The sequence below is a fragment of the Pomacea canaliculata genome, linkage group LG8 (assembly GCF_003073045.1).
Source record: "Pomacea canaliculata isolate SZHN2017 linkage group LG8, ASM307304v1, whole genome shotgun sequence".
Lineage (NCBI taxonomy): Eukaryota > Metazoa > Mollusca > Gastropoda > Architaenioglossa > Ampullariidae > Pomacea > Pomacea canaliculata.
The window spans coordinates 6,449,941-6,463,543 of record NC_037597.1 but is presented as its reverse complement, the minus strand read 5'-3'; the positions used below and the strand labels follow the sequence as shown (position 1 = coordinate 6,463,543).

At 45.0% G+C, this 13,603-nt stretch overlaps 1 protein-coding gene across 4 annotated transcripts in view; it reads right to left on the bottom strand.

The window, feature by feature from the left end:
- Positions 1–13,603, bottom strand: part of LOC112570109 (phosphofurin acidic cluster sorting protein 2-like) — a 49,261-nt gene that overhangs the window by 23,119 nt on the left and 12,539 nt on the right. For 3 of the 4 annotated variants that reach the window (XM_025248345.1, XM_025248347.1, XM_025248346.1), the window contains exons 5-6: positions 2,997–3,150; positions 76–239 (exon numbers count right to left, since the gene is read on the bottom strand). In XM_025248345.1, the coding sequence (XP_025104130.1) occupies positions 76–239; positions 2,997–3,150 (318 nt within the window). Of the gene's footprint in view, positions 1–75; positions 240–2,996; positions 3,151–9,432; positions 9,536–13,603 lie in introns of those variants that run through there. The other variant, XM_025248349.1, reaches the window with a different exon arrangement.

Genomic DNA, 13,603 nt, shown 5'->3' with positions numbered 1-13,603 from the left:
CAAGGACGGACACAAGCCTCAGTACCATTGTGTTCAAGCCTGTTTTCTACTGTCATGCCACAAACTGGAACTCACCCTGGAGGTTGCAGGACGAGTCTTGTTGCGACCAGCAGTTCGTGGGCGTGGATGGTCATCTATCATCATTGGCTCACTGTCACTCATCTCATCATTTGATGAGAACTCATTATAGTCTTGTACTTCATCCTCATCACTGTCATTGTCTACATCAGGTGATCGATCTTAAAAAAAAAAAAAGGTGAGTATAAACACAAACAGGGTACTAAAATTAATGATATTAAACAAAAATCATCTCAAAGCAAATTTACAAAGCATTTATTATATGAATTCATCTGGATGTTGGAACAAGATCTCCCCCCACCCATCAACCTAGATGCATTCATCCCCAAAGAAACGTAGAACAAGTTAAATATATATAGCGGATGAATATGAAGTGTGCCATAAAAAATTTAAATTTATTACTAAAACGCATATAGGCACAGAGAAAGAAATAAAATAGAAAAAATGCATAAAAAATATGACAGGACGAACAGGTTCTAGGCATGCCAGTTCTGTGTAATGTATGCTTCTTATGTGCTTGTGTACTCCCAATTCCACTCTTCTCCGCCTCTCCTCCCACCCCCTGACACACAAATGCATATGGGAATGATGACATGACAGACAATGGCAATTCTTTGTTTACAGGGGAGGTAGGAGAAGCAAAACAGTTTCTCTGCATGCATCGCTCACCCTACAATGGAGAAGAGTATGTTAAATTGCCTGTCTACTACAATAACACATTGGTATGACATGAAATGATGATGGAGGTTTATTTACAAAGTTAGTAATTAGCTCACATTCATAGGATGTTCCTGGAACCAGGAAGTATCTACCAACAGCTTTATGGTATTAACAAATTTACGTCGGAGGTTTAAGTTTTTGAATTGGCTCGTGAAATTCATGCATGTGACCTACAGATATTCAAGGAACAAGAATCTGAGGAGAAAAAAATTATTTTGTTCCAACAATGGAACGTGAGATAAAATGGGTTAATTCTTTATGCAAGTTCAATACGAGTTAAGTTCGCCAATGCAGGATATGAGGCCTTAGCAAATGTCTCACATACAAAGAGGTGCAGACGGATGAAGGGAGATGAAGGGAAATGCATGGAAATTAATGTGGAAGGTGAGCTGCAAAAGCCAGCTGCTTGTCAAGCAGGCGCGCTCTACAAGCTGCGACCTGACAACACCAGGTGACCGATGTACATTCATTGCCACTGAGAGGCGGGGGTCCCTTTCTCATCCCCATGCATGTCCATGCCACCTAACCGTTCCCTGCTGCGACGGTCTGCAGTCCTGTCACGGCGTTCTAAACGCCATCAAGTCTAGAACAGCCTGTGGGTCTGGCTACCTCCCACCTCCCCCTGCTTCAACTTCCAATCACCCCAACATCCCTTCGAGACCTGATTCGCTCTTTTTCTTTAAGAGAAAAGTATGTTGTGGCATTTGATCGATGATGCCACGGTTGCTAAAACCCGAACAAGAAGCGCGGTTTTCTGGGTCTTTCAAACACGTGTTTTCAATCTACTGCCAGGGGCTTGGAATCGCGCCTTGAATGTTGACAAAACATCCCACGACTACGAAGGTGAGGGGAAAGCGTCAAAATTCTGAGCTTTGCGGCAGCCGCTCTGCTCCTCCACCTACCCCACACCCTTCCGACCCCTGGCGCCACACATTCCCTTCAAGCCGAGATAAACGCTACACCGGACAAGACCGGCAGCGCTGAAATCCAGCACTCTTGTTTGGAAACCATTTTGGTGCAAAACCGAGGCTTCCACAATTTTGATTGTTAAAAACAATCACGATGAAAAAGGAGGGAAGCAAACATCAGAAGCTGCGCATGGCTGTGTGTGCGAGAGTGAGAGAGTGCAAGACGCACCCAGATAAGGTGTGTCATTTCCCTTTCAAAGGAACGATAGGATCGGCCATATGTCACAAAGAAATGGTATACCAACTCAATAAACTGTATTTGATCAAGTGGTTACTTCCTTTATCCCCTCCTCGACTCTGTTGCTCTGGCCCTATTTCATTTGCTTAATACCCCTAAATGCCAACTGCCTGGCGGTTAGCCCGTCCTGTAATTGTAGTATATCGTGGACGATCAGCGTGCTGAAGACCCACGTTTAACGGTTTCTGTGCGTATTTCAGACACTGCGCTGAGTTACAGCGAGCACACCGACATACCCCACCATCGACCTCATGAATATTCATAAAGCCCAGACTTGCAAAAGCAGAATTTCAGAACTGGTCCTAAGAGAAAGAAGGCAGACACGTTGAAAGTTTAAAGGTCATACTACGTATGACGAAGTCGCTAGAGAGTTGAGTCTTACTTCAGGGAATTCTCAGGTTACCTGTCATTTCATTGCAACCCTCGCTACTACGACTTCATAAGTTGTAATAAATTGGCAACAAAATTTGCCAGGCCAGCAATAAACAAACACAACCTCTAGCATGCACTATCATCCTGAATGCAATATCCCAATGATTACGGTACAAAAGTCTCCTGGAAATAATGTCTTGTTTTTGTAAACTTTCTTTGAGATCTTTTCACTTTCCGGTATGGCTTTTATGGCTGATTCCCACTTTAGAGAGAAAGGGGACTTCTATTTTATAAAATTACCACAGAACCTGAACGGCCAATTTAGCAATTTTTAATCCCATCCATCAACTTTGCTGACATTTATCAAAGCATCGAGAGAAAAAATTTATTTTAAGTTATTTTAATGAAGGAGGGGAGAGAGAAACGATAAGCCCCATAATCTATAATCAAGTTCACACAGTATGAGAAATATAATTAGCAGCTAGGAGTATCTAGTAATGAAATGGAACAAAGCTTCCCCAGTAATAAATCACACAAAGACGAAAATGTTCCTACCCTCCCGCTTCCTACAAGACGTTTTGGCGAGTGTGTTTGCCATGAGAAAACCCAAGACCACTGACCAACATCCGAAGACGCCTGCTTGCGATGGCCGTTGTCTTCGTGGTCCACTGGCTGACTGGACAGGCCGGAGACGGCGAGCTGAGCCACTGGGTTGGTGCGTTCCTTGGCGTTGCTGTACAGCGACAGGGCGCTGTCCACAGACCTCTGCAGCACCTGCAAGAGCAAAGTACACCAGCCAGGTGTAAAAGCTCATGGAGTTTATACCAGGTGCTCATTGTTGATCCTCTTTCTCTCTCGCGCGTTTGCTTTTGCAACAGTCATAATAAATTAACACATCAACAGTCATAATAAATAAATCAACACATCGCCCCACACGAAATGCGTGTTGGTTGTAAAAATCTATGCAAACAGTTCACAGGACATATCGATGAAATGTGCCCGAGTCTGATTCCCGGTTTGGTAGGCGATTATTTTAATTTGCACTTTCTGCATCTCCCCCACCCCAACACCATCGTGGGCAACCCACTCCCCACTTCTTCCACACACACAAACACGCGTGCACACAACTCGAGTCCTCTACACACTGTGCTGAGGCATCTGCAATAAGATCACTCAATGAGTATTTTTATTCTTAAACACTGGCCAACGGTATGGGTGTGATAGAAAGATGGGAAAGGAGATAAGACGATGAAATTATAAAACAAAACTACGGAAAATCTGTCAACCACAAAAAATAAATAAAAAAATAAAAAAAGATGGTGTGGCGACTGTCCAGTCTGTTTACAGTCTCGGGTGCTTATGGACAAAATGCTGCCGACTCATCTGTCAGCTGCGCCGATTGACACGTCCAAATTTAGGACAATAAAAGCAACATAATCAGGTTGTTTCCCACTTGAAGCACCAAAAGTAAATAATTATACACAGTTTGCCTTGTGCATGGACATGCTACGGTTGACGTGCATGTTTCACGTACATATCCTGTCTGTGGAGAATTGAGGGGAAAAAATGGAAAGTACCGAAGCAAGGACCATGTTCCAAATCACATTTGCATCGGCAGTAATTAGTCTAAAATTAGGCCGCCTGGATTTTTTTTCCTTTTTATTTCTCATGCTGGAAAAAACGCATCACGAAAATAAACGCTTAGTGCACGAGGTGTGTGTGTGCTCACATAAATGGAAAAAAACGCGCATCGATTGTCACACGACAGACACGTGGCTCGCGATGACGATCTGATTCCGCAATGTGCAGTCCACCTGCGCCGCTTTCATTTCCAGGGCCGAGAATATTCTGACCACCACCCCGAATACGACACCACAATGATTACAGCACAAAAATCATAGCTACACTACAAAAACTCCTCCTGTCAACATCCAAAATGTTAATGCCAAACGCAGAAACTCGACAAAACCTTGGCTCGAGGTGTGTCGTGAGGTCGGTTGTGATTTACATAATCACTCAAATCAGCGGCGATGATGTTGCCGTGTCGCCCAGGCACAGCACGCAATCCTCCTTAACTCCGAGTTACGACCTAGGTTATCATAAAGTCTAGTGTTTCAGCAGTTTCAAAATCGACAAAGAAGATATTAAAATCTTGTCCTTAAAATAATAAATAAAGGTATCTGGAGGAAGTTTATTTGTTTGTTTTTGTTTTGTATTGGAGGAGGGCACTGGATTTTAGTTACCGATCTAGCTAATAAAAACTTTCTAGTTTATGAAAAACTTAAGGTTTGCGCTTTTCTTATATTTCGTACAATGAATTCCCGTTTAAATGCGAAAATCGTGAGTTCTGGACACTCCAGACGAAGTTACCGGAGGGTTAAAAAACTCACTGAGGCAGAAACCAGTGACTTTACAAAACGAATCCGCTTTTCCGCATCAACAGATGTAATCCCTTTCTGTTCTGCACTAAAATCGCTTTTTTTCTACCGATTTTACGGTTCAAGGTATTTGTTACACTTACAATGGCTTAAACCAAAGAAAAAAGAATAAATTTAGCATGCATTGCTATGGATCTAATTACACGACCTCGGAGTTCATAAAACACTGATGTACAAAACTAAAAAGACATCGATGTTGTAACTCAAGGGTACATTTAGCTTTTCTTTGTCGGTCGTTCAGTGAACAACGACAAGCATCGTCACTGACTAGTGACAGTCCAGCGGCGCCGATCAAACAGCTTCCTGCAAACCACCGCACCAAGCATCCCTCCCCCCCTCAAGCAACGATCCTCCACAAGAAGCTATGGGGGGTGTGGTTGGAGGGAGGAGGGTACGGAAATTCGGGCAGCAAGAATAAGTCTGCTAGCCTGGACGGCTGAGCGCCGCAGAATTTACACACGCAAGAACGCACTAACAGACTTGACGGCGAAGGACTCAGCAGTTGATGAGCGCGCTCTAGCGAAATATTTTGAAGGCTTGCATGTGGTCGCCAATCCACAAAGCAATATATATCTAACCATATTATTACTGGGGGAAAAAGCTTCAGGGATGCACAGCCATTCTTTCACTCCTCCACTTTCAGAGACAGATATATATATTTCTTCGGAGCTCAATTTCCGATGTGTCCTTTTGTGTGTCGTTTGCTCTCACGAGTTTAAATAAAGGAAAGACACCACAACCAGCTCCGGCACCTGATGATTTCTCCTCACTGCGGTCAGCCGATTGTCAAGTGAGTGATTATCGCGATTGCATATCGCAACGTGTCTGGAACGTCTGAACGCGGAGACGCTAAGGGCAGAGGTCACAGGGTAGCGCGAGAAATCACAAAGCTCTGTCTGAAAACAGGCGACCAGAATATCGTCTTGCATTCCCATTTCGTGCACAGCAGTAGGGGTGAAACGGTAACTGCTGTCGATCCATCTACAAACATGTCTCTTCTTTCTAGTGATGAATCGCTGTGTCTGGGTTAAGATGCTAATCCTAAAAATAATTTAAAGGCTGGCGTTGTTCAAGACACTGAATGGGATGAAATCGTTGAAATGTATGTAAACAAGGACTTGAGAAATGCAAGAGAAGAAGCAAGCGTCTTGCCAGAGTTATTTGTTTTCATTTTTCTTTGGGGTGGAGAAGGTTTGGAGTTAAAAAAAAATGAAGTCCGATAAGAAGATGAGGAAAAGTGCAACAGGAACCACGATTATCAAGGTCTGGAGATTATACCGTCAGGCGCAACTGGTCACCAAGGTATCTATCAAGAGAGGATAACAAACCCTGACCTATGGCGCAAGACTGATAAGATAATGCCTCTTGGGAGAGAGAAAGCCCCTCTCTTGTCCCCCACAATCGATGCGGCGCGTCTTGAAAACGAGGCTGAGGCCGCCTTCAAGAATCCTTGACCTCCTCGTCGCGAGATGCTGCAACGGCGCCCCCTGCAGTGAGAGCCGCAAGCTGCGGTGCTGTAATCCCACTGTGCTCACACTTTTTCAAGTGTTTTTGTGGTAAAATTAAACGCAAAAAGCTGATATCTAGCATGCATACAAAAAAGTCAACTCAGCTCAACGTGTCAACGCTTTCAGATTTTTTTGGGAAGAAACGCAGGAAAGCCTCATAAAAATATCAAGCACGATTTCCGCTGATCATGCAGCTTAATTATCGGCAAGATGAGATGATTAGAGAGTGTTCTCATCATCAAAGCTATAATTTCCAGCTAGGGGTCTAATCTCGTCTGTATGTAATACCACACGGTATGTCTTGATTTTTGCTCAGGCTTCTGGTGAAGACAATATTAGGAAGACGCCCTGGCAAAGGCTGTCTTCATGGATGACCTACAATGCTTACGATTTTGTATAATAATACAGTCACGATATTTTCAAAGCTGGCTAACACAAAACATAAATAACCTAGTATGTATCCAATAAAGCTCTCGTCGATTTTTCAACATCTGCTTTCTCGGTGAAATAGATATGGTAGTTTAATCTACCCGAAAGATTCGCTGCACCAAGGTAAACATGAGCCTTGACAGCACTTATAAAACCTCTGCAGACGCCATACCAACTCCCGATATCTGGTAATATCATAAAAAAATCATGCGCATTGAAAACATGTTTAAAATGTAAGACAAACGTTCTTTACTGTTCTCTCCAAGTGCAAGTACCTACTATCCTGAGCCTAGTACATTGCCTACTAGAGTCAAAGTAAGCAGCCAAGCAACACTCCGCGCTGACCTCTCGTGTCACTCTGGGTGGATCACTCAACACCAGCTACTATATCAAAATGTAGTAGTACTTCAAAAGATTAACTGGAGTTTGTCTTGACTGAAGCTACTATAGTGAAGTGGGAAAGGCGAATGGCTTTAATACGAGTTTGATTTTTGTTTCGGACACTGGGGCGGTGGTTATGAAGCGAGGGCAAGTCGTCGTTGCCGAGGGGCAACATGGGAAACTCAAGGACAAGCGTCTTGTTTCCAAAATTATGAAGCGATGACCAAACCTCGCAGATGTTGTTTTACCCTGAAGCCATAGTTGTAAAATGGAGGCAAAAGTGCCCTGTGATAAGAAACACGAAGCAGTGTCCGAGGCGTCTAGACAAGTTTACAACTTCGGAAACAAGACGCTTTTCTTTGAGTTCCCCATTTTTCCCTGGGGAAACGACTTTCTCTCGCTTCATAACTACCGCCCCTGGTGTTTAGTTTAGGCTTAGGGTTTGGGGTAGGGTTTAGGTGTAGGTTTGTGTTTTGACCGAATGAATGAACAGAAAACAACGCACGGTTGAGGTCAAGGTTTGAGTATCAGCAATCGCGTTAGGGTGATCGCGCATGCGTAGAACAGGTCAGTGCCAGAACTTGGTCGCTAACCGGAAGGACATTCCCATCTTCTACGTGCCTTTAAACACTGCTTTCTACAAGACTGCAATAAAAAATTTCCAGAATAAAATGTTTCATTATCAGGTCACCTCTCGCCTCCTCATCTCACATCCTTTTCGTTCTCTTTTATTTCTTTATTTAACCCAGAAGTTAAATCCTATCAAAGATACGTACAGTAGATGACTAGTTCGATATGAACAACAAACCATAAATATTAGTACTTTGGTTCGTTTCTCCCACGCCCACGTCCATCCCCTGCGATTCTGAAAAACGATCAGCGAGTGCACCACATGCTGCTGTTGTTCTGCACAGTCATCGACAAGTCTGCGGGATCCACGTCAGCAGTAATCCGTTTTACTTTAGCGTCGATCGCACATGACCTGTAGGTCAGCGACTGAATGAGAGAAGCAGCCAGGCCATCGTGTTCGTGGACGCGTGAATGCGTCATCTGCTCCAATAATACAAAGGGCATTATCATTATTTCTCGCTCCTTTTTCTTCCTTGTTCCGTGTTTGTCTGACTGTACTTAAGCATACACGAAGGAGGAGAAGATGTACTGACCATAAAAGACATCAGTTGTCCATAAAAGTTGACCAGTGCACAAAGCCGTGCTTCCAGTGAGTCCCCACCCACGGCCACATACACATACCCGGAATGGACAAGAGCAAAGTCATGGTGAGCGCCAACGGCAACAACAGAGATTACATGAACGGAATACAGCGTCAGGAGGTGAACAATTTTGGAAGCCACCCTTTCCTAAAGGGAAGCTTATTTCAGCCATCAGAATCAGGATTGCAGCAGCAACAGCGGCAATGGCCAGGCTGACGCAGCAACAGGATGAGGTTAGATACCATGTCCAAGCCTCTAGTAATTCCTATCTTACTGAGTGGATGTGAGAGGTGGACTCTTGCTTGCAGATACGGAGAGAAGAATCCAGGCATTAAGTAACAAGTGTCAGAAAAAGCTGCTCCGAATATACTACCTGAAACGGAAAAACAAAGACTTTGTATGAAGCACGGTAGCCACTTAACGAAAAATACCAAAAGTTCCTTTCTCGCAACGGTCAAGTGGCACAAGCTGCTCTGGTTAGGCCATGTGACCCGGCATGACACTCCAAGACTTATTCAGGGTATCTTGGAGAGATGTCGATGCCGAGGTGGGCAGAGGAAGACATTACTTCTGATCATTACATGCAAAATCTCATCTCCACTTCTCACGACAAACCAAACCGGCCACAGCCTTGCCAGCCTCTGCGTCTGTCCAGTTGTTTCTCCCGATGACCAGCACTGGCGAACCACAGCAAAACCGCTCGTCAACTGGCACCAGTCGAGGGATGATTGGCACATGCCAAATATGATCCGCGGCGATCAAGTCCTCTCTCACACCAAAAAAATCTTTTCACACCGTTAATGAACTACTGTCCTCTACGATGACAGACCCCGGCGAGCCACACAATCACCTAAAAAACAGATTTAACGAGACGTCTTTCGTCATGCGAGAACTGACGAGAACACTGATGCTGCCAACAGGGGCAGAGGTCGCTGCTGATGCTGTAAAGGCAGCTCAGATCTCTTGTATGTGTATCACCGCAGATAAACTCTCTCACTAAGCCCGCCGACATACAACACCTGCCCAACCTGGTGCAGGTGGAAAGAGCGGAAAGAGGCAGTGGAAGGGAAGGAGAGAAGAGAGGTTTACCAACGCCACGTGTGCTGACTGCACTGTTGACCTCGAAGCACTGGAGGGCTTGCGCAGGTAGATAATAAATATGGCGGGCGAATGCCACACACTATTTGTCACTACTCACCTCTTTCAATGTGCAGACGTCTACGTTTGGCTAATCCGCTTATCCATTGTTTTTATCTTTTTCGTTTTTTTAATTATGATTATCACTCTTGTTCTTAAGCCGTGTGATCTCTGTTCTCCTCGTCATCGTAACAGTCATTAATCAGAATGTCGCTATAGATATGATAACCAAAGTACGAGCAGACGAAAATATGCATCATAGCGATGTACGCGGTGGGTGGGGAAACAGAGAGAGAAAGACAGGATGGAGGCGTGGGGAGGTCGTCCTCTTTGCCCGCGGTTTTGAGCAGAAGTGGATTTGTTCGAGCACTCCGATTGGTCCAAGCACTACTTATAAGGACTTAACGCCTCTCTCTCTCACACACACACACAAATTCTAATGGACGAAAGTGTCGAGCTGAAGTACATCCGAAGCATGTACTACATGCTAAAATCATGCTGATGCTAAAGCTTCGTAATATATTGTATCGACAAAACTCTTGCGTGAGGCAAGCACACGATACGTATCGCTTCTCTTGAAGATGACATCTTCGATTCCTGTGAGACTAGCTTTGACACCAGAAATGATGGACAGCATTTCAGAGTCAAACAATCGAAAAAGCTAGGCTTTCAGTGTAGAGAGAGATGGTGATGATGATGATGAGAGGATGGTAGCCACCCTGCGAGCAGGAAGGACGATAAACATTCCTAGAAAAGCACTCCCGACCAGATTTTTCACCCCAGCCGACATAGGCCTCCTCATTCGCACGGCTGCTCCCCAATCTTATGGGGAGCTTGTAATAAATCCCGCTGGAGCCGTGACTAGCTTTATGAACAGCTTTGGTTGACGCCGGTCTTCGCAAAGTTCTGTCACACTGAATGAAAAAAGCGCCCCTGAATCGTCTGCAACAATAATTTCATCTAATTTCGGTTAAAAGGCTCTTTCTCTATTCCCCAACACACGCACACACCTCTTCACCGCCACAGCAGAAGAAATGTCTGAACGATTTTTTTTTAAAACATTGTAGATGACTAATCTAGTTGTTGACCCCTAATTTGACTTTAGTCCTTTGACCAGCCCCGCGTGAGGCCCTGTAAAGGGCAGGACGAAATGCTGAATGTGACAAGAAAAATGAAAAGCACTGCTATTCTCTCTTAATGTCCGAAGTTAGAAATACGTGCTGGTGGGCAGTTAACTACTGCTTTGAACTGACTTCTGTAGGCAATGACACGAGTAACCCCGGTAACGGTGTGTATAAGCCCTAGCGTGCACGTGAGTCTTCGTGCCAGCGTGCGCCCAATCCTTGAATGGGATGGGCGAGGCAACGGTACCGAATAAAGGATTTCTGGCATAACCTTCAATATGTACTCACGCACGCACGCAACCAGAAGGCGCGCGCACACGCACACACACACATTCTCTCTCTCATCCATTTATTCACACACTCTCACACACACACACTTCGATCGTCCCTCTCTGACAATCCACTAGGCTTTTTTTTGCGGCCACAAAACAGCACAATCCACTGAGCAGCACGCCATTATGGCCTGCCAGACACCTTGCTCCAGGCTGGTCTCCCTATTTGCTTGGTGTGCGCGTGGTGGAGAACTGTCTAATGAATGGCCGAGAACGGCGAGGCATCTATGGCCACACCACCCAGGCGGCCTCGGCGTGGTGCTTAATTATCCACAAAAGTCATCCCGTGAGAGCAGCTCACCCCTGCACGGAGATGCTGCGCAGCGCTTCCTGAATACATTGATGAGTATTACCAGCCGAGCATCGAGAAGTCACGATCGTCAGCTTACTCCATCCTCTCCATCCCCCCGCCATTTGTATCCCCATCCCCTCTCATCCTCCGTTTCGCCGATCTCAGCAGCGATCGATGTGTTCAAACACGGAAAGCAAATCCTATTCGGATGTGCGGCTTTCTCTCCCACTTAATATCTAGTTTGGCATGCCTGATGGTTCATTCACGAAGTTATGTTATGGATGCGCCTAATTAGCATATGCTTCCTGCTCTTTAATTTCCCGTAGTCTTGAACCTGTCCACATCCTATTGTAACGAGCTTTTGTAGTCACTCATGAATTGTGGGGGGAGAGGGTGACGTACCGTTAACGAACAAAGCCCAGTGTTTTAATCCAACAGGTACTCTGATAATCCATTAAGAATGAGGTGTGTCGCTCTGTCGCTCCAGTATCAGAGGTGTTAAGACTCCGTTCTCACCTCACCCTACACCAACTGACCCCTTCGAACTGTAGTTGTGTCACATCGAAGGACTCCGTCTTGCAAAGGTCAAATTATTTTGTCACGCTCGAGGTAAAGGCGACAAGCAGCTGAGGTCTGCGTCGTTTCCATCGATCATTTATCTCACGAAAAGTGTTGCAGACGGCATTATTTTGGCGGATCCTAGAAGTTCTACAGAGGGGTACTAGAATCTAAGGACTAGCATCCTCCGACTCCTCTGCTGAGCGTGCAAGCGTACGTTCGAGCGACACACTTTATGATTCACACTACACATCTGCAAACCTCTGCCTTCATTTCTGTACAAATCGTTCTTCTGGTCGAACTGGGGTGGAGGGTCGTCCGACCACCACAAATCTCCAGGTTTCCAAGCATTACACAGTCGAAGGGAGAGTTCGGACGACATCGCATTTCGAGGGTTCGACAACAGCGATCCTTTGCGACAGCGCAATGATTGCTGGGTGTGGCACGTTAACTCACTTGTGGAATACCTTTCTATGAAAAAAAAAATCCATCCTCTAGACCTGTTTTTCGCCATTCTTTATGAAACTCTTAGGACAATATACTCTTTTATAATTTAAAGAACACAAACGCATTGTAGATAGAAAACGATGCCATACTTTTTTTTCTCTATTCTTACACTCTCTCACACTTTCTCTTCCCCCTCTCCCCTTGTATAAATGACATGATCAGAAAATTGTGATACGCGTACTTGCTGTATATATTACAAAGTTTTATATTACTAATCATGTCATTTACACGTATAAATAAAACATGTATACTCCGTTGACATAGCACCCCTTCGTGAAGGCGACACCGCTGACATTCTCTCATATGTATGGTTTGCTTTGTTAACTATTTAGCTTTTTTTCAGCTGCGCAATCCCACACCACGCCGATAAAGCTGATATTACAGAAACAATAAGATACAGGTCGGGGCGACTGGAACTCGACCTCGCTGTTACCGTGTGACACAGACCTTCCACACTAACGCCAGGCTGTTAGATGCGGGTGCCGGGTGGCCGCCAGGGTTACATTTAAGACTCAGGTAAAAATGACAGTTATTCATCTGCCTCTGCCGCTGTGCCTATTTCTAACAAACATCAAATAAGACTGAAAGGATGGAGACAACAGATATCACCGCAGTACTCAAATATGCAAAACAAATATGGGGAAATGCCAGCGAATGTCACCGCACTGGTAACAGAGTCGGCAGACAGAGATGTTGCCTTTTCAAAAGGGTACTATGTCAACGGAGAAACTTTTTTTGTAATTATGAAAGTCGAGCATGAAAATACCAGGGGTGGAATGCGTCAGTCCCGTAAGCGGCGTGACAAGAGGTGCGGGGCGCGCCCATTCTTGAAGGACTTTCTCTTCTTCCTACAGCCACCCGACTCTGAATGTGTTGATGCAGCCCTCAGGCCCTTTCAAGCTGGGCAAATACCGCCGAATGTTTGACCTATGTTTGGCAAGTGCGTGAAGGTCACAGGAAACCAATGGTTCTGAGGCAAATATTCGGGACGACGAAATATTGGCCAACAAGTAGAACCAAGTTCCAAGCTGCCTGCCAACACATTGTTGTCAATACAATGAGATTTTATGGCAAGTCGCAGGTCTGACACTTTGGCACTTTGCTCGGTTAAGAACGACTTTCAGACACTAACCATCCTTACGAGCCAACTGCGCTCCTGTCTTGGCTTGAACTCATCAGCGGCAAGTGAAATGGTCGGTAGCAAGAACTACACCTCCCTACCACTACGGATTCAGACTATGGAACTATGGCCGTGTGTTTAACAACCTAGGATTTTCTGGAACCCAAACTGGAAAAGAACGTAAGCTAGC